This window comes from Eupeodes corollae, chromosome 3, assembly GCF_945859685.1.
Source record: "Eupeodes corollae chromosome 3, idEupCoro1.1, whole genome shotgun sequence".
Taxonomy (NCBI): domain Eukaryota; kingdom Metazoa; phylum Arthropoda; class Insecta; order Diptera; family Syrphidae; genus Eupeodes; species Eupeodes corollae.
This window is the reverse complement of record NC_079149.1, coordinates 108,234,171-108,259,533: the sequence shown is the minus strand read 5'-3', so window position 1 is coordinate 108,259,533 and position 25,363 is coordinate 108,234,171. Positions and strand designations below refer to the sequence as shown.

The following is a 25,363-nucleotide window of genomic DNA, read 5'->3' as shown; positions in this document are numbered from 1 at the left end:
TTTTAATAAAGAAATTATATACCACAATGCAAATGTTCCACACTCAAGAATAGACTTCAACAATGAAACAGTTATGTTATAGAATTAATAAAACTGCAATTGTGCGATTGGTCATGGAAAGGATATTTTGATGAAATTTTACTGGTATCGTTTTTCAGAGTAAATAATTTAATTCTTCTTTACAATGAAATAAACATGCACTGATTACTTCTTAATACATACTACTACATACTACAACAATTTATAAAAATCTTTTTGGAAAGGGAGATGATGAATGGAACCTCAGTATTGTTTGCCCGATACTGAAAAAAGGAGACCCTCTAAACTGCACCAACTATAGAGGAATCAGTCTAATTAACATCGCCTATAAAATCTTCTCTGCCATAAAAAGCCCATCGTCAACAACCTGATAGGTCCTTATCAAGATAGGTCTTGGTTAAAACGTCACCATCGACAGACGTGACTTGGAGTTAGTCAAGGACTTCGTCTACCTAGGCTCCGCTGTAAACGCAGAAAACAACACCAGCGCTGAGATCAAAATCAGAATAACTCTTGCTAACCGCTAACTAAGAAATAAATTAAGTGTTTAAGTCCTCTCTCGAGGAACCAAAGTCTTGCTATATAAGATACTTATAATCCCCGTAATGCTATACGGTGCAGAATCATGGACCACGCCCACAGGACAGCACAGAAGAGGAAGACCGCGGATCAGGTGGAATGCACAAGCGGAAAGTGACCTCACCCAAATTGGAGCATCAAAACTGGAGACATCTAGCCACTGACCGAGCTAGATGGAGAAGTTTGTTGGGTAAGTAAGTAAGTGCGTTTTGGAAAGGGTACAAAAGTCAAAAATAAACTTATTTAAAAATGTCATAATTTAACTTTCAACGTTTGCGGTGCATGTTCAGGAAGAGTATTAAATTGAAATCGGTCTGTATTTCATATTTATAACGCATCTAGTTCAAGTAATTGAAAATGCCACAACTTCTACATCGATACCGGCAAAATTATTGTAATTAACTCAAGTAGAAGAAGGTTTTTATTGTTGTGCAATGAGCTGTAGTGATAAAGTTGTTAGCAAAACACTCTCGACCCAATCGTAGCTAAACGGTGCCTTAGGCCGGTTTTAATTTAGCTGGACATACACCACGACCGAGCAAAATGGTCATTGACATACTATACATGAACTGCTAGTAGCCAACTTCACGAGGGTTCCACTTTTAACGGACAAAACACTGGTGCAACTGAGACTATGCGCAAAAATTGTGTAACATTTATGACACTTGACATTGGAGCTTCTTTCTTTTTTTCCCACATGTTTGTGTATTTTGTGTTGTGATTTGTGAAAACAATTTGAGTAGAGTGTAAAAATACAATTAAAATAGAAGTAATTTAAATAAGAAATAAAAGTGGAAAAATGTTTAATTCTGAGATACATTTCGCATCAATTGAACAGATATGTTGCCAAAGGTCAAGTTTTAATTGTACTTCAGATCGTCAGAAATCAGTCCAGCCTTATTATTAAGCACATCTTGTTTCTGTTTGAGCATATATTCCATATGATGTCCTCTGCTATCAAATATCGACATGTGACCGAACCCTTCTGTCAAATTCTGGAAGCTCTGTTTTCATCTTATGCTTAGGTCTAAATAAAGAAAAATATTCTAAGATTGACAATCTTCTAAACATTACTTTACTTTAAAAACACTTACAATCGGGTTCCAATCCAATTCAGCTAAGACTATTGTGTCCGCTGCAGTCAGAGATATGTCGGAGTTATAAGATTTCAACGACAGCAGCAGCACAACTTTACACGATGTTTTATTTTGAAGGATTTCCACTAGTTCCCGGTGAGATTTAGAAAATCATAATTAATTCGCTTTAATTTTAGAATGCAAAAACTTACACTTCTTAGATAATTTCTCCTATTCCCATCAATTCAAATTTATTTGACTTTGTTTTCCCAGCGATTCACTAATTACATCCATCGTGACTTTGTGATAAGCAAATAAGATAAACTATATATTCAGCTTGATAAGCGATTTAAAGTATTCACTGTGAATGGAAATTTAAAATTTTTATTTTGAAAAATATACCTAACATAAAGTAAATACTCACAGCGCACAGCCTGCTTCTGCTTCATTTTGCAGGAACTGTCAAAATTATTCAATAACATAAAAAAACATGGCATCGTTTTTCCTCAACAAATTATACTAGATGTCAAAACTTTCAATGTCAGAAAAAGCTTATCTCAACTATATAAAAACAGATGTCGCTAAGTATTTCATAACTTTTTTTGCCACTGTGCCTGGAAGGGCTAGTGTAGCTAATTTGAAGTGGAACCGTTTTTATTAAAATTTTGTATGGAAAATTCACACCACTAGCAGTCCATGTATAGTATGTCAATGCAAATGGTAGTTTTAAGATGCCGAAATAATATTGTGTAAGCATACAGAACTACTTGTCTTCTTGATTTGCCATACACGACATAGCCGAGCTTTGGCTTGTTAGCGTCCTCTCACCAATAAGCAATTTTTGTTGTAGCCAACTTTTTCTCACAAAAAATATAAGTCATTCCCCTTCACGATGACAAGCAACTTAATTGCTTGAGCAATTTTAAGTTGCTTAGTGGTAAGACTTTTCACATGAGAGCGACCTAGTGACCAACGAATGAAAGAGTATTCTTCCATTATGACATTTCTTTCGCATGGCTTGTTTTTATTTGTCACTACAGATCGCAGCAAAGACTAGAATTCAATTTTTAGGCTAAGACGCGCGCAATCGTTTTACGAATTTTGAATTGTATGTGGATTACGAATTGAATTTGACAGTTTGTTATAATCAGGTTGCGTTTTTTGAACTTCTCTAATATTGCCAATTAAAAAGCTAATGTTATTACCTTTGAATTAGTTTAATCTATAGTTCTATTCGTTTTGTTTGAAACCACATTTATTTCATGTGAATATCCCTTTGTCTCTTAAACAATTTTTATATAATATTGAAACTTCTAGAAAGCTAGAATATTGTCATAGTGTCAAGTATTCTTTCTTAGCCACACATGAAGAATTTGTTTTCTTAACAAAGATGGTCTTAAGTCTTTTCCTATTTTCTTAGCGCTTACATTTTGCAACTTATTTCGTAGTAATGTCATAAAATGTGTTTGAGATACATTTTTTAATTGAAAATGTAGAAGTAAAATTATTTTAGTTGAAAAGGCCAATCTTTTATGTTTTGAAATTATTGCTAAATCTCACTTTAAAAATAATGGAACGTATTCATAGAAAATTACTAAAGTCGTAATTTCCTGATATATGTAAGTTTAAGGCTTGTTGATTAAATAAACACAGCTTTTATTCATAGTAATGATGCGTTTAGTAAAACTCCAGTTTTAAGTTGTATTCTAGTACATGCTTACTTCAAATGAAAGGTCAAATATAAAAAATACTGTATTATTTTCGAACTCGTAATTTTGTGTTGTCATTCCTCGAATTGGATGTCGAAAAAAGTAAGTAAAACAAAACTATTTAATAGAAAATCAAAAAATAAAACAACAAATAACAACAATCAACAATATTTTAGATGAACACCAAGGAAAATATAAAACGCGAACGGCAGGAAAACTTATAGCAGTCAGACAAAGAACTTTGTAGCGAAAATTGCCAAAAAGAAGAGCAAGTTTACGTACAATTTAATTTATGTGATTTACCTTTTCAGCTTTTCAATAAACATCAAAAATCAAATATGACATTTGGCTTTGATAATAACTACTTAAACAAAGCATTTCCTATATTTAGAGTTAAACCATATGTTAAGCACTAAACTTACGTTTTAATTTATTTATAAATAGCCTAAACTCTGGACCTACTTAATAACAACTTAGCAAGAGTTTAGTAAACATCTATGAATATGCCCCAATATATTTTTAGTAGCGCTCTACATAAAAAAATAATTTTGATTGTTAAGGAGGCTTTTTTTCTGTTATAGGACGTTTCCAGTGGATTTACACCTTTTTTCACCTGAGTTTGAATTTATTTAAGTCAATACTTTTTACTTCCTACGTCAAAGTTTCTAATTATTAAATTCAGTTTCACTAACAGAAGATCATCCTTGCAAAAATTGTTCAATGTAAATCTAATAGCACAGTCATCAAACACTCTTGCTGAATGCGTTCATTGCAATATGAAATTCCGCCACACAACCTCACTGAACGCGCAAAAAAATTAAAATCCATACGGAATTCCATATGTCTTTCGCATTCGCATTTCTTCTCCGTACCGTCTCCGTCTACCAAATTCACGAATAGACGTTAATTTTTTACTTCGAAATTTTTCTCACAGTGGCTTCCATGTGGAAGTATCATAGCCGGTCCTTACTCGAAAAAAACCTTAAAAAGTACAATTGCAATCGACTTAAATTACATTAAATAATCTTCAAACCCAACGCAACACAAGTGATTATCGAGTGATCTAAAAAATCATTCAATTAATTTCCAATAACCAAGTGCAAATCAAATCGAAGAATTTAGAAAGAACAAAATCCAAATCCACAAAAGCAAAAATGAATATGCAAGTGAACCTGCAACTCATACAGATTTTGGAGAAAACTATTTCACCTGGTAATAATTTAATTTTTCTCATCTCCTCCATCATTCATATAATATTCTCCATTAATTTAAATAGATTGTAATAAAAGATTTAGATTAAGTTTTTCTTGTTTTAAACATAAAAATGAAAAAAGAATATGTATTTGGGAAGAATTGCTTAAACTTTTATCCAAATGCAAGAAGCAAGAAAGAAGTCTACCTCGACTCGTATTCGACTCTTGGTTGGTTTTTCTCTCGCCTGTCGTTTTCGTTTATTTCTCTCCTTTTTGCACAGAAAAATGACATTTTCAGTCAGGGTCGCGTATCGCCTCCTTTCGCTTCACCTCTCCATCCATTACCATCGCCAAAACGTCCCCATCTTCTGTCCTCTCCTCTGCACACACTACACCAAACGCCACCAGCCACACCACTTCCCGTGTAACAATTCGTCATGTCTTTGGGAGGAGGAAAAGTTCGAGAAATGGCTTCCATCGACTCGCAATCGCAATTCGCTTCGCAAAAAACTTTTTTTTATAAATTTACGATACACAACGGCGCGACGACGAGAACGACGACGAGTCGCAGAGTTGATTAAGAGAGAGAATTTGATTTATGCAGATCGTTTAAGTTAGTGGAACTTTAATTTTCATAGGTTAACTTGGTTGTCATGAAAATGTATATACGTATCGCATATTTTATGTACAGAGATATGTACTTTATCTATTTGAGGAGTATGCATGCAAATTGTTTTAGTTTTTATTTTATTTATCAATTTTTTAACTCTGAAAATGAAAAGGGTGGGATTCATTCGATTGAATTTCATGCTACAAAAACAGGCGCCAAACTAGAGTATAGGTATTTATGGCGCTTATTGCTTGCTCTTGTATAGGTTTGCAGCATTTCACAATAGATATTGTTTTTATCATGAGTTATGTAAAAAAAACAACTGACAGCCTCTCAAAGAGTCAGAGGTTAAAATAATTTATTAATATTTCTCATAGTAACAACTAAAGTAAGTATTATATTAAATTAGTGTGAATAGATTTCTATTTACGTATAATATTTTTGTCAACATTTATTTGAGGTTCAATAAAAAAAATCTAAAGTAACAGGCATATACAGTGGTGGTCATGAAACAATATAAATTTTAAACACATTTTATCAACCATAATATTCTTTTTAAGCAAATCAGTGTGTTTGGCTTGTGTCATTGGTCTTTGCCAGCTGACGTACAGGGACGAGCAAAGGTGGTCAAATGTTAAGAGTAGGAGTTTTCAATAACATTAACATTTTTTATTTTGTTTATTCAACTAGCAATTATTATGTATACCTAATTAGATTTTTAAAAAAGAATATGCTTTACACAAAACGAAAAAAAAATAATTTTTGATGTGTCCAACTAAACTATGCACATTTAAGTTTCAAGAGATCAAACATCATCTGTTAATTGAGTCTTTACTTTGGTCTGTTTTTTAATAAAAGTTGATTTCTAAACTTTTAGTGCGGATTATTGCCAAAATGAAAAGAATTTGTAAAAATATCCTGGACCGCTCTATTTTTTTTTTTTTTTTTACTAAAAAGTAATGAATAATCCCGTGAAATATTAAAACTATTACAAATTTTGGAAACTTCTGTGCTTAACATTAGAAAAAGCAAAAATATCGATGTACCATCAATAAAATAAGGACGGGCTACTCACTGACTTGGATGAACTTAAGAGAAACCAAAGAAGCATCTGCTTTCAGCGAAAAATATTAAGACCAGGTTAGCTTTTGCTTAAAAGCACAGCCAATGAACCATGGACCAACGGAAAAAAGTCATTTGGTCCGACGAGACTAAGGTCAATAGAGTAGGAACGGATGGTAGAGCTTTTTATTGGTCACGTCCTGGAAAAGTACTTGAACAACATCAAGTTCAGAAGACCGTGAAACATGAAGGAGGCTCGGTGATGGCTTGGGGCTGTTTCTCGTGGAACTCTTTTGGACTTTTAGTAAAAATCGATGGTATCATGAACAAAGAAAATTATTTGGATATTTTGAAGACAAACTTACCACCTTTTACTGCATCAATGGGCTACAATGAATGTGAAATAACTTTTCAGCAGGAAGGAGATCCTAAACACACTTCGAAAATTGTCACAGAATGGTTGATAAATAAACAGTTTATGACAATGACACGGCCAGCACAAAGCACTGACCTCAATCCAATTGAAAATGTATGGTCAATTGTGAAACGACGGTTGGGGCAGCAAAAATCACCCATCGAATATTTAGGAACTTTGGCAACGAATTTAGTTAGAATGGAGGCATATTCCAGAAGAAATTCTTCATAATTTGGTATAAGGGATACAAAATAAGGGATTATGGACAAAATACTAAAAGAAAGAATTTTGTTTTGTAAAATATATATGTACTTTTTTGAAAAAAAATATATATATACAGAAAAAGTAAGATTAATAATTAATTTTAAGCGCTAAGTTTTGGTAAATTATTCAAATAATTGAAAACATTTGGCCACTTTTGCTCGTCACTGTAAATAGTTAGAATATGAGTTTTCCAAAATGAGAACAGTTTATAAAACACCACTTTTTAGGAAAATTCATTTATAGTCGACATTTATGCTGGGTACAAAATAAGAAACGAGAACAAATTAATAATTTGCAAAAAAAGAGTTACTATCAATGTGAGTTCATTGTTTTTGATTTTTTTTTTTTTCAAATTTGTTTGTATAACAATAATATTAATTAATTAAAAATACAGTGACGAAAATCGGCAAAAATAAGTCTGTAGTCCAGAATTCCGGAAGCTCATAGAGCAGTGCTAAACGAGTCAATGGATTCCATAGCAAAAAGATTTAGTTGCTCGAAAAAGTTGGTACTTGTTACAATTAAAGTCTATAAAAAGATTTGCAGCTTTAAAAAATACAAAATGAAAATTAAAACATCAAAATTCCGTCTAAAGAAGCCAGATTGATATGTTAAATTAGGAAAGCCTTTATTGACTTCAAAAATAACATGGACTTCGAAAAAAAAAAAAACAAATATTTCCAAAAAGAATTTGAAGAGGCATTTGACGTTTGCTTAGATTGACACAAATAAAACCATTTAATTATGGAAAAATATACTCTGGAGAGATGACTCCAAATTTAACTTAACAGGTGGTAAAGTATATATTAGAATTAGACGCCCCAAGAAAAAAGAATTGGATCCCAAATGTACTTCAAAGAAAGTTAAGCATGGAGAAAAAACATAATGCTTTGTGGTGTGTTGTCGTGCCATGAAATATTAAAAATAAATGGTTGGAAGGGCCAACATATTTATTAAGGCATCTTTCAAAATTGTATGGAGTCTTTTTCATTTAAACACATTTCAATAAGTTATGTTTTTAATGGTCCAAATCCTACAACATAGAATTAATGTTTTGGATTGGCCCTCTCAAAGTCTACATTTAAATTCTATCAAGAACTTGTGGACAGACGTCGAGAGGAAGCTAAGATCCAAGAACACTAGAAATTCCGAGGAACTTTTTTTTTTGAAATAAGAGATCCCAAAGAGAACAAATTAGCTGCAGTGACAAAAAATAAAGTATTGCCTACAAAATAATAATATTTCATTGATAATTGTGTATGAAATATCAATTATTAGTTTTCGTTTTTAACTGTATGTTAAATAAATGCAAAACATTTTCTAATTATATCTTCTATAAAATATCAAATAGTATCATGGTCTATTAAAAAAAAACATTAATCAACCTTAACAATTAAAAAAAAGTTATACAATTTAGAATTGCTACAAAATTCTTATTTCTAATTCTGGCGACCACTGTGTGTATTTTTTTTTTCATTTGTGAGATTTAACTAACCAATTATTTAAACATTTTAAATCTAAATAAACGAAGTTGTAATGTGAAATTAATATGTCCCTCAAAATTATTAACTAATGATAAATATAACTAACATCCTTATTAGTTTAACATGTGTAATTACAAAGTTCGTTGTTTGTCTAGTAAAAGTATTCCTACAAAATGGAAAATCCTTGTAAATTATTGTGAGAGATTAAATATTTCAATACAAAAAGTATAACATACCTAAACATCGAGGTTTTTCTAAATTGAAATAATTTTTGAATGCGTTTTACATATTATTTGAAAGCCTAATACAAGTCTATAATCTTAAAAATATCATTGATAGGCTTTATTTAGACAAAAAGTAAAACGTTGAGATTACGAGTTTTTTAATGAACAAATAAATATAAAAAATCATGAAAAAGATGCTCTACAAATTTTTTGAAAGTTTATTATTATTAAAAAGTGGTAAAATCTCTTCGTAAAAAGTCGAGACGATTCTCGCTCTGATCAGCCCAGACGTTAACAACCAACGAAAATGACAAAATTGTAAAAGATCATTGTTGATAATGACAATTTATCGTTGGCTCATATCAAACACTTTTTTTTTTCTTTGAAAATGTTAATACAGAACTAAATCTTTATACAAACCTATACACAATTTTTTCTCTCAATAGCTTTGTTTATTAATATAACATAACTTATTTGGTTGACTCTTTAATTGGTCTTAATAATTCTTTATTAAAAAATACAAAATGAAAATTAAAACATCAAAATTCCGTCTAAAGAAGCCAGATTGATATGTTTAATTGGGAAAGCCTTTATTGACTTTAAAAATAACATGGACTTCGAAAAAAAAACAAATATTTCCAAAAAGAATTTGGAGAGGCATTTCACGTTTGCTTAGATTGACGCAAATAAAACCAGTTGATTCTGGAAAAATATACTTTGAAGAGATGAATCCAAATTTAACTTAACAGGTGGTAAAGTATATGTTAGAATTAGACGCCCCAAGAAGAAAGAATTGGATCCTTAATGTAGTTCAAAGAAAGTTAAGCATGGAGAAAAAAACATAATGCTTTGGGGTGCGTTTTCGAGCCATGGAATATTAAAAATAAATGGTTGGAAGGGCCAACATATTTATTAAGGCATCTTTCAAAATTGTATGGAGTCTTTTTCATTTAAACACATTTCAATAAGTTATGTTTTTAATGGTCCAAATCTTACAACATAGAATTAATGTTTTGGATTGGCCCTCTCAAAGTCTACACCTGAATTCTATCGATAACATGTGGACAGACGTCGAGAGGAAGCTAAGATCCAAGAACTCTAGAAATCCGACGAACTTTTTTTTGAAATAAGAGATCCCAAAGAGAACAAATTAGCTGCAGTGACAAAAAATAAAGTATTGCCTACAAAATAATAATATTTCATTGATAATTGTGTATGAAATATCAATTCTTAGTTTTCGTTTTTAACTGTATGTTAAATAAATGCAAAATATTTTCTAATTATATCTTCTATAAATTCTAATTCTAATTATATAAAATATTCTTCTATTAAAAAAAACCATTAATCAACCTTAACAATTACCTACCTAAGTATTTAGGTTTTTCTAAATTGAAATAATTGTTTAATGCGTTTTACATATCATTTGAAAGCCTAGTATATATCTATAATCTTAAAAATATCCTTGATATGCTTTATTTAGACAAAAGTAAAACGTTGAGATTACGAGTTTTTTAATGAACAAATAAATATAAAAAATCATGAACATGATGCTCTACAAATTTTTTGAAAGTTTATTATTATTAAAAAGTGGTAAAATCTCTTCGCAAAAAATCGAGACGATTCTCGCTCTCAACAGCCCAGACGTTAACAACCAACGAAAATGAGAAAAAATTGTAAAATTTAAGGCTTTTAAATCAAAGTTCTACCGTGGCATTTCTCCACCTCTGACTTACACAACATGTCAAACGTTGATTTTGTCTTAGATAAATTAAACTCCCTAGCAAACAAGTTTTTTGATAGATGTTCATTTTCTGATAATCCTATTATAGGTGAGCTTTTGCCTGACTAGTTTGTAAGTATTGTATTTTATCTAATTTTAAGTTTATTTAATTAAAAAAAAAAAAAAAAAAAAAAAAAAATTGTTAATGGGTTTTCACATAAACTTAAGTTTTCCCAAATACACATGTTATAAAATATACCCTTTTGTAAACCTATTTAATTAATATTGAAGCTGAATAAGCACTTGCTTTTGCACTTAAATTTAATATCCTACCTATTGTATACTAACCTTCTAATTAATGAAATAAATAAATAAATATTATTATTAAATCAAAGTTGAAATTGTTCTTGAGTAGGTTACCATCACAAATGTATCACTTGTTTTTTTTTTTACATTTGTGAGTAGAAGCTTGTCCCGTTTAATTTAAATGATTTCAATTCAGCTTAAAAAAAAGAAATTAATACATATATGCTATTTAGAATTATACTTACGCATTTAGAATCTATTTTTGAATTTGTTACAACTATGGAACTTTCCCGTAGATTTGTATTTTTTAAATTCTCTGTTTTGAATACAAACATTGGTGTCATGAACAACAATTTTTTTATCAATTTTCTGGTTAGTTGTCAAATTTTCTTTCCAAAAATATTAATTAAATATTGAAACCTTAGGTCCTCGAGAACAAGTCTTGAGGTGCGTGTCCATTTGAGAGTACTTGTAATTCTTACAAGCGAAGGGTTGCAGCTGCTTTAATTATCGGCACTGTTCTTAAAAAAATAAAAAAAAGGTTGGGTCAAACCGTGGGTAGATCGTCGTAACCAATTCGGTACGGGGTCTGCTCTTTCAAGAGAGCTTCAAATTGAAGATCCTCAACAGTTTCGAAATTTTTACCGTTTGTCAATTAGTGAAATTGAATTATTGACACAAAACGTTGGACCCATATTTTTTAAAAAAGAATATCACCTGTTTCTTAAGTTATGAAGCTTTCTTTTTATTTCTTTTTCAGAACGCGAGAACTGTTTCGCAAATTCGGTTAATATTACGATTTTTGTATTTCTATCGCGAAATGATTTATCCGCAGTGCTCCACAATAATTGGACTGACTCATATTTTTCAATAAGTTGATTGGTTTCCTCCAATGCCCACTGCTTTTCCATGTCTACTGTGTCCACTTACGAGTGACCTTCCAAAATGGAATGTCGAAAGTAATTAATCAACTCTCCGCGAGCTACTGTCCAGACTATGCCCACTTGCGAGATCGCTCTCGAGAGCAGCTTCAGAGCTACTCGTAGCAAGTTTACTCTCAAATGGACACCCACGTTAAGAAAGTGCCCGAGAGTATAGATAAATATAAAAAGGAAAATTAAAAGGATTACAATAGAAATAACATCCAATGGTGGTGTGCCCAACAGGCTTCAACATTATAGCGATGTCAGCAATATAGCCATTTCCAAAAAAAAAAAACAGAATCATTTAACTTCTCATTTTCTTCAATTGAACTCATCGTCACTGGTTCATAGCGTAAAGTATTGGCACATTTTTGATTATAAGACCAACATCTTAATGTGAACAACTTGAGAAAATATGAAAAAATAATGATCTGGTGTTAAAAAAGTTCGTGTAATGAGCTGACCAGTTATAAAAATCTTGACTTAAATTGACAACTGTTTAACAGTGGCGGACTTGAGGTCAAAAGACCTGCGAGGACTTTTAGAAAAGACTTACTAAAGCCTTTTATACAAAAACAGAAATGGACTGTAGAGGGCCTACATATATGCACTATTTCCTTGCCTGAGAACCTATTGGTAGCCCAGTAATCCCCTGATATTTAACAACGCATTTTTAGTTAAACTTAAATATAAATATAAATACAAATAAGAACAAAATTATACAACATTTTTCTTAAAAATAAAGTGAAATAGCACAAGTTTCGTTCTTTATCGTTTTAGTTCCTTTAAATTTGTTGTTTACAAAGGGCTTAAATGATTTAAAATTTTACCACTTTATTTAAGTTTTAACAAATATTTTATTAATTTTATGCGTCAAAGAAAATCATTAAACTTTAAGATAAGCAAGTCTTCTAAATTCATAAAATCTTTATCTTTACTCTTTAGACAAAAATGAACTACTATCGGCAAAGAACTTCCTGGAACAGGCGGCCGAAACAAATCTGCCCGAATTCCTGAAGGCATTGTCAGATGTGCTTGTTAATGTAAGCAACAGTGCTGTAGCGCGTATGGCAGCTGGTCTGCAATTGAAAAATCACCTAACCAGCAAGGATAAGGCAACCAATGTGCAGTATCAAGAGCGATGGCTTCAGTTTCCTGAGGAAACACGAGAATATATTAAAAAGAATGTACGAACGTTTTATTTTGAGTCTTTTAATTTTTTTCTTCTAAAGAAACAATTTTTTTCGCAATAGATTCTTTGTTCCTTGGGTACAGAAAATACTCGGCCATCAAGTGCAGCGCAGTGTGTTGCCTATGTTGCCGTTACGGAGCTTGCTAATGGTCGATGGGGAATACTCATAAGTACTTTGGTGGGTAAAGTTGTTACCGAAGGATCCAGCGAAACGGATAGAGAAGCAGCGCTTGAAGCAATTGGTAATTTATTTAAAAAGTCGTTTTTGAACTTCGGGCTTGATTTTATAGAGTATTTTTATTTATTTGGAAATGATCAGGTTACATATGCCAAGACATCCAACCCGGAGTACTTGAACATCAGGCAAATCAAATTCTCACAGCTATCATTCATGGAATGCGTAAGCAAGAACCAAGCAATCATGTTCGTTTAGCTGCCACCACAGCCCTGCTCAATTCTTTGGAATTCACAAAAGCCAACTTCGAAAAGGACACCGAACGCAATTTCATCATGGAAGTTGTGTGCGAAGCAACACAATCCCAAGACACACAAATCTGTGTTGCTGCCATGCAATGTCTCGTTAAGATTCTCTCGCTTTACTATCAATACATGGAACCGTACATGGGACAGGCATTGTTCCCAATTACCCTAGAAGCTATGAAATCCGAACACGATCAGATCGCATTGCAGGGCATTGAATTCTGGTCGAACGTATGCGATGAAGAAGTTGATTTGGCGATAGAGTCTCAGGAGGCTATCGATGCTGGTAAGACCCCAACACGAGTCTCGAAACATTATGCACGAGGTGCTTTGCAATACCTGACACCTGTACTGATGGAAAAATTGACAAAACAAGACGAATGCGACGACGAAGATAACTGGAGTCCATCGAAGGCAGCTAGTGTTTGTTTGATATTGCTGGCGACGTGTTGTGAGGATGAGATTGTTCCTCATGTGCTTCCATTCATTAAGGAGAATATCGAGTCACCAAATTGGAGGCTTCGAGATGCTGCTGTAATGACCTTCGGTTCGATATTGAGTGGTGTTGAAACGAACACCTTGAAGACCCTGGTGGAACAGGCTATGCCAACGCTCATCCGGTTGATGTACGACTCGAGTGTCATTGTGAGAGATACCACTGCATGGACTTTTGGAAGGATTTGCGATGTGAGTTTGTTACTTCTATTTTCCCTGACAGTTCCACAAAAATATAAAATGTTTTTTTTTTTTTTTATTTAGATTATCCCTGAATCAGCTATCAACGAGAAATACTTGAATACCCTTCTGGAATGCTTTATCAAGGGTCTTAAAGCTGAGCCACGTGTTGCAACAAATGTGTGCTGGGCTTTCATTGGACTCTCCGATGCCGCTTATGAGGCAGCTGAGACAGCCGACGGAGAGACCCCACAAACCTACTGTCTATCGCCATACTTTGAGTACATCATTACTCAATTGTTGGAGACAACTGACCGAGCAGACAGTGCCCAAGCTAATTTGCGTGCCGCAGCCTATGAGGCTCTCATGGACATGATCAAGAATTCCCCCGTGGATTGTTACTTTATTGTCCAGAAAACAACCATCGTCATCTTGGAGCGTCTGAATCAAGTCCTGCAGATGGAAGCCCATCTCTCGAACCAAAATGACCGTAGCCACTTCAATGACATCCAATCCCTGCTGTGTGCAACCCTGCAATCGGTTCTGCGTAAGGTTCGCGAAGAAGACGCCCCTAAGATCTCTGACGCTATAATGACAGCAATTTTGACCATGTTCAGTTCGTCGTCGAGCAAAGTTGGTGGAGTTCAGGAAGACGCGTACATTGCCGTGTCGACTTTGGCCGAGTTGCTGGGTCTTAAATTCCTCAAGTACATGGAAGCCTTCAAGCCATATCTGTTTATGGGTCTGAAGAACTACCAAGAATATCAAGTATGTTGCGCTGCTGTCGGTCTGACCGGAGACATATGTCGAGCTCTCAAAGCCCATGTCACACCATTCTGTGACGAAATCATGTCAACTCTGTGTGACAATCTAAGTCAGCCCACATTGCATCGGTCTGTTAAGCCACAAATCTTGTCGGTGTTTGGAGATATGGCACTCAGCATCGGTACTGATTTCGTTAAATACCTGCCCGTTGTTTTGGAAATGTTACTTCATGCGTCTCGTGTCCAAGTCGATCAGAATAGCTACGATATGCTCGAGTATTTGAATGAATTGCGAGAGAGTGTTTTGGAAGCGTACACTGGAATATTGCAAGGCTTGAAGGGTGCCGACCATAAACCCAATCCAGAAGTGCGACACATGCAATCACATATTGGCCATATTATTTCCTTCATCAAAGCCATTGCCCAAGAGGGTGATATGTCCGATTCGATTGTGGCAATTTCTGCTGGTCTCATTGGTGATCTGTGTACGGCATTCGGACCGCAATTGTATCCTCTGTTGGAGGATATGACTATCAATCAATTCCTTGCCGATGGCAAACGTTGCAAGGCGTCCCGCACAAAATCACTTTGCAGTTGGGCGACCAAGGAGATTAAGAAACTGCGTGACGTCCCGCCGGCCGAGTAATCATTTGTAAATTGGTAAGTTTTTTGAGAATTTTTTTTGTAAAAGAAAGTCGACTTGATGAGGTTTTAATGAATGTTAAGGGGCTATACCAGTTTAACCTATGAAAAATTTGGTGATTTATAGGATTTAAATAAAAAAGGATTCGATAGAATGGTTTGAAGTTTTTCAGTTAAATTTTATGATTTATTTTTGGAAAAAAATATTGAAAAATAAAAGAGTTTTGTGCTGTTTTCGGAGGTGCTGACATGATTCCCACCGAAAGAGAAGCTGAAACAAGAAAATTCAATAAGACCTAATTTTATTTTTGATGCCGAATTGACATCAAAAATATCAAATATAAAAATACTCAGTTTAAATTTGACCACCGTCGATTGGTGAATTTCTCATTGACTTATGATGCCATTAATTTTGAAAAAAAATTCATTTCGAGAAAAAAGCGTTTAAAGTTTTTAAAGTATCAATACAAACTGCTAATCTGCTATGCCTGGCACAAAACAATACATAGTCTTTTTCATAGAAAATTGTCTTCTAAAAAGGTTAATACTTGTCTCATTTCTCTGAACTGCATATTCTTCCGCCGATAAGAGTAAAAAAGTAGCTTTGTAAGTTTTGAATCCGTTAAAAAAAATTATATCTATAGGAAATGAGATTTTGGCCGTTTTGTCCATTTTGGCTTCATAAAGTAAAGAAAAAGAATGACATTTCTTCAGATAAATAAAAAAAATTAAAAAGAAATACAAAATTAATTAGAAATCTTTGTTCGTCTTCTTGAATATATTCGTTTTCAGATATCGTATTTGTTACTAAATTTTAATTTATAATAAATTCGTGGTTTATAGGAGATATGAATTATTTGAGTATTTGCTGCCTCAATGATATACATTCAGGATAACGTGTATCCAATTCCACGTCCACAAATTCGCTGGAGTTACTCTTTTTGAAATGTCAACTTCTTGAAATAATACATAAACATTGTTTGAGTATTTATATTAAATAGTAAATAAATTACTTTTTATGATTTTGGTTGTTTTAAATCCGAATCGAAGTCTAGTTCGAGGAAATTTGGTTGTTTGTGACTGGTTTCTCGGTTGAGGATATAATTTTGTATGTCTTCTGCGTACAATTGTTTGCTCTCTTTTTTTTCGCCGTGATGATTAAACAATCCTAATCATCAGGAGTAAAAGTGTTTTCATGATATTTTCTTTCCTTTTAAATGACACCAAAATCTTAGTCACACATTAGTAAATGCTTACACTTCTAATTGGCTTTCACATAATACATAAACCAAGACCCTTATTCCAGGTATACATAGTATAAATTCACAAACGCATCACTGCAGAGATGAACTGCGTGAGTGGCATCACTCAAAATGTCAAATAATTGCAAAGTTCAATAAACTGATGCGCAAATATGATGAAAAAAGCATCAAGAATTTTCTTCATAAGTAGTTGACGCGGACGCAATTTGGTGCAAAAATGGCGGAAAAAGATAATGAAAAGTATTTAATCAAATTCTAAATCAATTAATTAAATAATTTGATCAATTTGAGAAAATATTTTAAAAGTGCACAAATTAAACTATTAATAGAAACTAGATTAAAATATGAAGGTGAATCTATTGCCTGCAGAAAATCAAAGTCAGCATTGTGGAGAAAAGTTCTAGAGGAGATAAAATGTGTGGCTCCAGATTTTAATTACGATGAGTGTTTTTATTAGTATTACATCCATCATAAAGCAAAAGTTGTTTTTAAACGTAAAACTTTTTATCAATCAGCATCGCATCGTAATCAGCTAAGCAACGATCAGCATCGCAAACAATTTTAAGCTTGTGAATTTACCCATTAATGATTTGTTTTTCAAAAGATCGTTAATACCAAGACTATAGATTGATTTATAGCAAGCTTTTCACGTGGAAATTACTGGTACTGCAAGAGTTTTCATAAGATCTAATGCTATAACTGCATATTCATCCTTGTAAAGCTTCGAATCAAACTGCATACTACTTTTAGCTTATTCAGAGGCCCTACTCTGTAATGCGTTTCGAAAGCCAATCCGAATCGAATCTGATATTCGATTCGTTTATGAATTCGTACTCTGTAAAATGTTCGAATCGAATAAAACAATCATCTACTACTTTTTCTATTTATCGAATAGATTTGCCGAGTCTCGAAGTATTTCTTATGAGATTTGTCAAAGCAAAAATACAAACAAAATCAAAACAAATCACAAAGAAGACGAGGATAAAATTAAAATTTAGTCATTATTATCACTTGAAATTATCGTAATGACTTCACTGCTTTGCAACTGCCACATCTCTCTTTTCAATTCAAGCTTATAAAGTTTAAGCTGATTTTTTTCATAGTCATTTTGGTTTTTGTGTTGAAATTTGTCTTTTGCCGAGATATAATTTGTTTCCTTCAATTCATACGAATTCCACCATAATTTCAATTTGCTTTTGTTTGGTATGCACATTTTTCGCTGACGATTCCCTGTAATGAAATGTATTTGCTAAATTTTGAATAAAATTATTATTTCCTTACATACTTAAATTTTGTCTTTTTCCTTTAAAAACGACTTTTGTATTGCAATCCGTTACCTCCATTTTCGAACGCTAATGACATGCGGAAACGCATTGCCAGGTACGAAAAATTTGTTTTTCAAATTAGATATAACAAAATATTCGTTTTCAAAAATATTGGTTTTCGAAACTCATTACAGAGTAGAGCCTTAGCTTTTCGGTGATGTAAATATCTTTCGCCCTTAGAGGTCGAAAATGCAAAAGCTTTATAAAAACAAATTTTTTAGTTTTATTATAAGTTTAATGTCTTTGCCTTTTTTGACAATTACTCCAATTTTGCAACGGTGGTATATGTATTTTTCCAACTAATTGCTACTTTCACGCCCATGTTCCGAATTTCGGTCGAAAGTGTATGAAATCACTTTTCAACCCTCCGATTCCTAGCAGAAGGAAGCTATCAAAGATCAATTCGCAAAAATAAAAACTGGGATTTGAATGCGATCAAAAAATGGAACAAACAAACAAACAAACCGAAATACAGGAAATCCATGTCGATGTTTGAATATCCAATGCAAAATAACGAATTGTGGAACTCCCAAATTCACTTTCCCAAAGCGTATTCACAATAAGTGATTTACAGAACATGGGCATCAACTTCAATTTCTAGTTTAACCATCCTTCTATTAATTATTTCACCATCATTTCTGTAACATCGATAGAAATTCTGTTACCGCAAGCCCTAATAAACCAGGGGTGCCAGCACGTAGCACGAGTTTAGTCGATACAATCGAGCATTGGCAGGCACAAATTTTGGTTCAACCGAGTGTCCTCGATTGTTTCGCCATATTTGGCAGCACACAAAAAAGTTTTCACTCAACAGAAACTAGTTCTCGTCGGCAGTGATTTTTGAATGAGAAAAATGGAAAAACAAAGTAATATGTCAATAAATAAAAAACAGACTGACATTTTGACCAATTTTATGAGTTCTCACGTTGATTTAGCGAGGGGAATTCTTAAAAATGCCCATGGAGGAAAAAAAATGATGTCTCCAAATTTAGAGCTATCCAATCCATTGCGGGCAAAACTTATTTTCCAGGAGACGCAACGTTCGGCGAAAGAACTTGGAAACCTTTAGTCTGTGCCAAACTTGGCAACACATTTGTTCCAACATTGGTTTGGTAACTCCCACTGGCTAGAAGATTTAATATTGCACAAAGCTGTAGAATTGGTGGAACTGATGTTCTTTTTCTGTCTTCTGGAAGATCTAACGAGCTGAGTATCGTGTGAAAACATTTCTTGTTGAGCCTAAACTGCTGCACAAAACTACAAAAAAATTGTTTTACAAATGTTGTACATGATCTTTCTTTTCTTTTTGAATATTTACTCATTTTCACTCAACTCGAATGGGTTCCTATTATATCTCAAATATCTTCTTTTTATTTTAGCACAGGACACTTCTTCGCCTTCATTTTTTACTCCGAATCAAAGAAAAACAATTCGAAAAAAACTCAAAATTAAACTAGAATGTAATAATTTCAAAGAAAACTCATTCGACATTTCATTTTATAGTTTACAATGACTTTTTTAAGTAAAAGTCACAATGGAACTCGTCTCAAATTACGTGCTGTCAAAAATAATTTGTTTCGAGTTGATCAACGATCGACAGTTCACGGTTGTATGTAGTTACGTGCTGGAACCCCAGGCAATATATCTTCAGAAGTGCGTCGCGATAAATTGAAGAATCACATTCTCCGACCCAAAAGTCCAGTAAGCTAATCGAGTCATTCTTAGACATGATTATTATTCACTTAGTTTTTTCTTTCCAATAAATGTATGGAATCTCAAAAGTCCTATGCGGCTTTGAGTTTTTTTGCACTTTTTCCTCCTTTACAAAGATCTAGTAATTCCCTTGAACTCAAATCAATATAAATTGATTTATAAAGCTTCCGTAACATCCGAAACTCTACCTATAGGTAGGTGAGCGGTTTGTACCTGCGAGCGGAACATCTGCATTAATCACAGATCTCGAATTATTGTTTCTAAAATGAAATGCCGTAAGTGAAGCGAAAAAGAAAGATTTAATTGACTTAATAAATTTTATTCTCCCGAGTTACCAGGACTTTTATAAGAACTTGACAACTGTTTCTACAGACAGGGACTTTAGCCTAGTTGAATACGTACATACATGAGGATGAAGAGTGATAGTTTCATAGCAGTCTTAACTCATAATTTGTTAATATATTTTACTTAAAAAGTCATAATACAAACAAAATTTAAGAACTTGTATTTTTAATTTTTGGTGTAACCAACTTACTTTTTTAAAATTATTTCTGTAGCCAAAAAGCAGAAGTGGTGTAAGCCACATAAAATCCAATAAATCACACATTTACAGACAAGATTAAGATCTAAAATAAGAGATATTTATCCAGATATTTTTTTTATAATTAGCAAACACTAAAAGGATTTTTTATACCTTTAATATGCCAAAGACACAGTGTGAGCATAAGGAAAAGAGGGAAGGGTTGGATAGGAGGTGTCGGCGTATATTGGTTTTAAATTTCTGAACATTGCAATGACACGGAAAGATAGAGCCTGGCAAGGCGTTTCACATTCGTGTAGTACGGCTAAAAAAAGAATCTCTGTACTTCATAGTACGGCCGAAGTTGGGCTCAAGGGTAAACTGATGGGCATTCCTAGAAGCGCGGGTATTACAGTTAAATTGTTTAAGGGGAGGAATGCAACTGGCTATTTCACTAGAGCATAGTCCGTTAAAATAACGGTAAAAAAGGGTGAGGCAATAAACATTGTGTCGATGTTAGAGTGATGTTAATGTCACCAATCATTTTATAAGCTCTTTTTTGAATACTGTCCAGGAGGCTTAAATAAGTTTTTGGAGGACCAGCCCAGAGATGAGAGTTATATTCAAGTTTCGGACGTACGTAGGTTTTGTAGATTGCAGCCAGATTAGACGAAGAGAAATATTTCGTGCAACGTCTCAAAAAACCTAGACATTTTGCGGCATTATTGGCAACATCGCGTATGTGATCGCTCCATAAAAGGTGGTTGCTGATGCACATTCCGAGGATGTCAAGATTTTCCGTTTCGTTGATGCAAGTGTCACTCATAGATAGTGGCAAAGAGGGTTTATCTCGCTTTAACGATGTAAGACAGCATTACGTTTTCGAAGCATTAATATTCCACACGATTTTTTATTGCCCATTGTGCAATGCTGTGTAGGTCGGAATTTAATGAGCTAATCATATTTTGCCGTTGCAGTTCCACATCCGAAGAGGAGGGTTGTGTGTCTGGAAACGAATATGAAACGCTAAGAGTGCTATCGTCAGCGAAACGATGTATTGGATTAGAAAACAAATTAGATTAGATATGTCAAAGCTAAAGTTTATTAGCCATTATTTTGAATAGGAAACCAGAAAATAACCAAATATTAAAGCCCAATTAAACAAAAATTATATATCAAATATTTGTATTTAATTTCTTTAATCGTGATTTTCTCAATTATTATAATTTGGGGTTACGCCACTTCTGCTCTCAATGCCTCAATTATACTGGTCAACACTGGTTTTGTCACACGAACTTTGATAGCTAATTATGTTTTGTCAATCTAATCTCATTATTAAATCACAATTGTCAAGTGTCAATTAGCCTCAGTTTAGTTGTGATACGGTATAACTCAAAACTTGTACTACGCAGCAAATTTACAGAAGCGCTTCCAAGTAAACCGTTTTAAAAATATTTGTGGTTGCATTTTAACACCTTTTTGTTTTAGCATTTTTTTGATATTAACCCTGTGAACATGTCGAGGAAGTGTAACAATTATCCTATCTATTTATGTTATGTTTGCGGAAAGCTGACATTCAAAACACAAAGACGAAACTTTACGAATCTTGTGTTGGAGTGTTATTACCAATGTTTTGGTTTTTCTGTCGCCCATCAAGACAAATCCTGGGATCCTTATGTCTGTTGCATAACGTGTGTGAAAAATTCAACCGACTGGAAGAAAGGCTCACGACCTATGCCGTTTGCAGTACCCATGATATGGACAGAACAGCGAGATCACGTTTCGGATTGTTATTTTTGTCTCACTGACATAAACGGTATAAAATAAAATACAAAAAAAATACTGTTATTTACCCTAACTTATCTTTGGCTATAAGACCAGTCTCTAATTGTAAAAATTGCCAGAATTATTACTAGTTGCAACTAGGTCTGTTGAGAATAACCATTCACACCCGTCCACTTCAGGTAAATGTGTTGACGAGGACGATGACTTTCACGCAAACGTGTCACATTACATAACCCAAGGAGATTTAAATGATTTAGTTCGGAATCTAAATTTGTCCAAAAAACAATCAGAACTATTAGGATCTCGTCTAAAAACTAAGCGATTTAGAAAAATAGGCTTTTAAAAATGTTGTTGCAAATTTGTTGGGTCACCACAAGAGTGACAGCTACAGGGAGTTGGTTAGCGAGCTGTTAATGACATATAAAGCTTTGGGTTGCAACATGTCCCTTAAGATCCACTTTTTAGACTGCCTCACAATTAAGTGCCTGTCAGCAAGTTAAAATTTTGTTGACCAGTGTTATTTTTCGTGTCAAACTCGTATAGTCCCTTAAATTTTAAACTTTTTTCCTCGTTTATTTTGGCAGAAATGATCAAGTTGACCAACTATTTGATCCTTCAAATCCTTCTTAATGATTTATAACATAATATTTTTTATTTCTTTTTCAGATTTTTCAGAATTTAAAAAAGAAAATATTTTAGAAAAAAAAAAACAAACAATTTTGAATGCATTATTATTACACAAAAACAAACAAAACAACTCACAAATGCATCTCTCAAACACACCATTTGATTTAATCCTTCCCCAAAAAATCAAACAAACAAACATCTTAGAAAAACAAATTGATTAAAAAAAAGATACAAAAATGGAAGCAACAGTGTGTATTTCGATTACTTGTACAACATCTTATATTCGTCATAAGATCGACGATATGTTAGGTTTATTTTTATCATTATTAATTTTTTTTTCACATAGTTGTAATTATTATAATTGTTTAATTATTATTTATATACATATTTTGTTTCTTTTTAAATTTAAACAACCGAAAAGAAAAACAAAAATTGAAAATATTTTTTTTCCCAAAAGTCCTTCCTCCTCTTCAACTCTTCCCCCGTCCCCTAGAAAAAAAAGAACAACAAATTAAATAGAATGTTAATTCAAATTTTCTCTCTAAATTATATAACAAATTACCTAATCCATAATAATTAGATAACAACAACAACAAACATTGTAAAATTAACTATTTACCCCTTTTTTTAAAAAAACGAAAAGCCAAAAAGAATAATCCGAAAGCTTCGAAAGCTAAAATTTAATTTTTGTTTCCTTTTTTTGATTTAAGCTTAACTACAGAAAGAAAAAAAAACGATAAAACAAAAACCATAAATCTTAGAACGAAACACAAAATAAAAAAAAAAACAAAAACTTATATATTTAATCATAATTAAATTTTTAAGCAAAATTTTAAGATAAATAATAATTAATATGAACACCTTTTGTGTGAATGTTATTATCGTGCGAATTTACCTCGTGTCTCTTTTCATTTGTTTGTTTAATTGATTTTATTTTAATAATGAATTTCTTTTTCTTTGAAATAATTATTATTATGATTTTGATGATGATGTTGGAGCGTATGGGTGGTAAAATTTTGTTTAAAACTTTTTCTTTCTTTTTATTTCACTCTTAAACATTCTTAGGTCGATTGTTTGATGATGATTTTTGAGTTTTGTTTAATTTTAAGTGTGTGTTTTTAAAAGGTTATGCGCTATGTTGCTTTTGACAAAAAACAAAAAATTACCAAAATGTATAATATCATTTTTTCCATATATATATATATAAAGAACAACAACAAAAAAGTTAATGTGGTTTACAAAACTATAACAAAAATAAAATTAATATGAATGTGAGACTGATTCTTTACAATTTTTCGTATGCAAATTTAAGCGTATTTGTGATGTATGAATGGATGTGTGTGTGTGTGTGTTTTATTGAATAAATGTGTGCATGAGTGTGTGTATGACTTTATTTCATTTTTTGAGTAGCAGTGAATGAGAGTGTTAAGTTTAGTTGTTGAATATTTTGTTAGGTTTTCGATTTATTAAAGAAACTTACAGAAATTTATTATAGAATTCTATTTAGTGTGTATTTTCTGTCGGGATGGAAATGATTCCTTTAAATTTAATAAAAGATTAGTAGTCGGCTTCCATATCTACAGTTTTTAAAAGAGCCTTTTCAACTGTAAAGTAAAACCTACGAAACTCAAACTTATGTAGATATATCCTCTCGCTTATTTTTGAAGTGTCAGAATAAAATGGACAGTTTTTCAAATTTATATTAATATATTATTGCAGTCAACACAAAAATTATGAATAAAATATTCCTTGAAATGTATCGCTTCTGATAAAGCTCCTAAGGGGTTAGTCGCTCATTTCAATAGCACAATCTCACAATCAACAAAACCGAAGAATAAGGGATTGAAAATGTATCCCTGGAAAAAATTCCGAGGACACATTTTTCCACCACCGACACAAGTGAACATTTTTGTAGAGTTCATATCAGTATTATGATCGTTATCGTTTTAAAGAAATATTCCTTTTTGAGCTGAAATAACTTCTAAACCTGTAATTAAAGTTTTGTTGGGAAAACAGTCTCATTGGGAATTTTGACAATTTCTCCGAAATGTAAACTATTTATTATAAACTAATTTATTCTACTAAGTTTTTCTTATGCTTTTCCCACAAGTTGGGTCTCTGCACTCCTTTAAGTACTTACACACAGGAATCGCTCTAAGTTGTAGGTAACTAGGTTTTGGTTCTCTAAGAGCTGTTGCGCTGCCATTTTTGTTTTGCATTAATTTCTGTTGGTATCGTTAATAAACATAAAACATACATCCATTTAATTCGATGCAACTTTCACAGTCCGACTAAATTCTAAAGAAGATTTAAAAAAGAAGGTATTCGCGATAACCTCCATGGTATTAAATTTCAAAAGTCTTTCTGAATACGTCTTTAATTTTGTTTTTAAATTATTTTTGACCATCACGACATTTGTCAATTTGTCCTGAGAGCTCTTTTAAACTCCTAAAAAGTAGTTAATTAAAAGGATTCTTCGGTTGTTAGTTTCAAAGCGCTTCGTTCGCCAGGCCTCACACTATAATTAACAATAAAGCAATTTGTCCCAAATCAATCTTTTTGAGAAGCTCTTTCATAAATTTATAATTCGTCTGACTGACTTCTAGCCTATTTCAAATATATAGGCATTTCCACAGAATCTTTCATTTTCAATAATTGAATTTTTTTTTTTTTATTTTGAGGCACATCTATAAACAAACATTTTCTTGGTTGTTTATCATCTAAATAACAAGAAAATACTTGCGTGATTCATTTTGAAACATCGTTAAATAATA

At 32.6% G+C, this 25,363-nt stretch overlaps 1 protein-coding gene across 1 annotated transcript; it reads left to right on the top strand.

Moving 5' to 3' along the window:
- Positions 1-4,206: 4,206 nt before the first annotated feature.
- On the top strand, positions 4,207-24,429 carry LOC129952902 (importin subunit beta). Its single transcript, XM_056065845.1, has 6 exons — positions 4,207-4,615; positions 12,550-12,791; positions 12,858-13,038; positions 13,116-13,963; positions 14,036-15,375; positions 22,629-24,429. Exons 1-5 carry the CDS (start codon positions 4,558-4,560, stop codon positions 15,359-15,361), a joined length of 2,655 nt encoding a protein of 884 aa, XP_055921820.1. The 5' UTR covers positions 4,207-4,557; the 3' UTR covers positions 15,362-15,375; positions 22,629-24,429.
- The last annotated feature ends 934 nt before the right edge of the window (positions 24,430-25,363 follow it).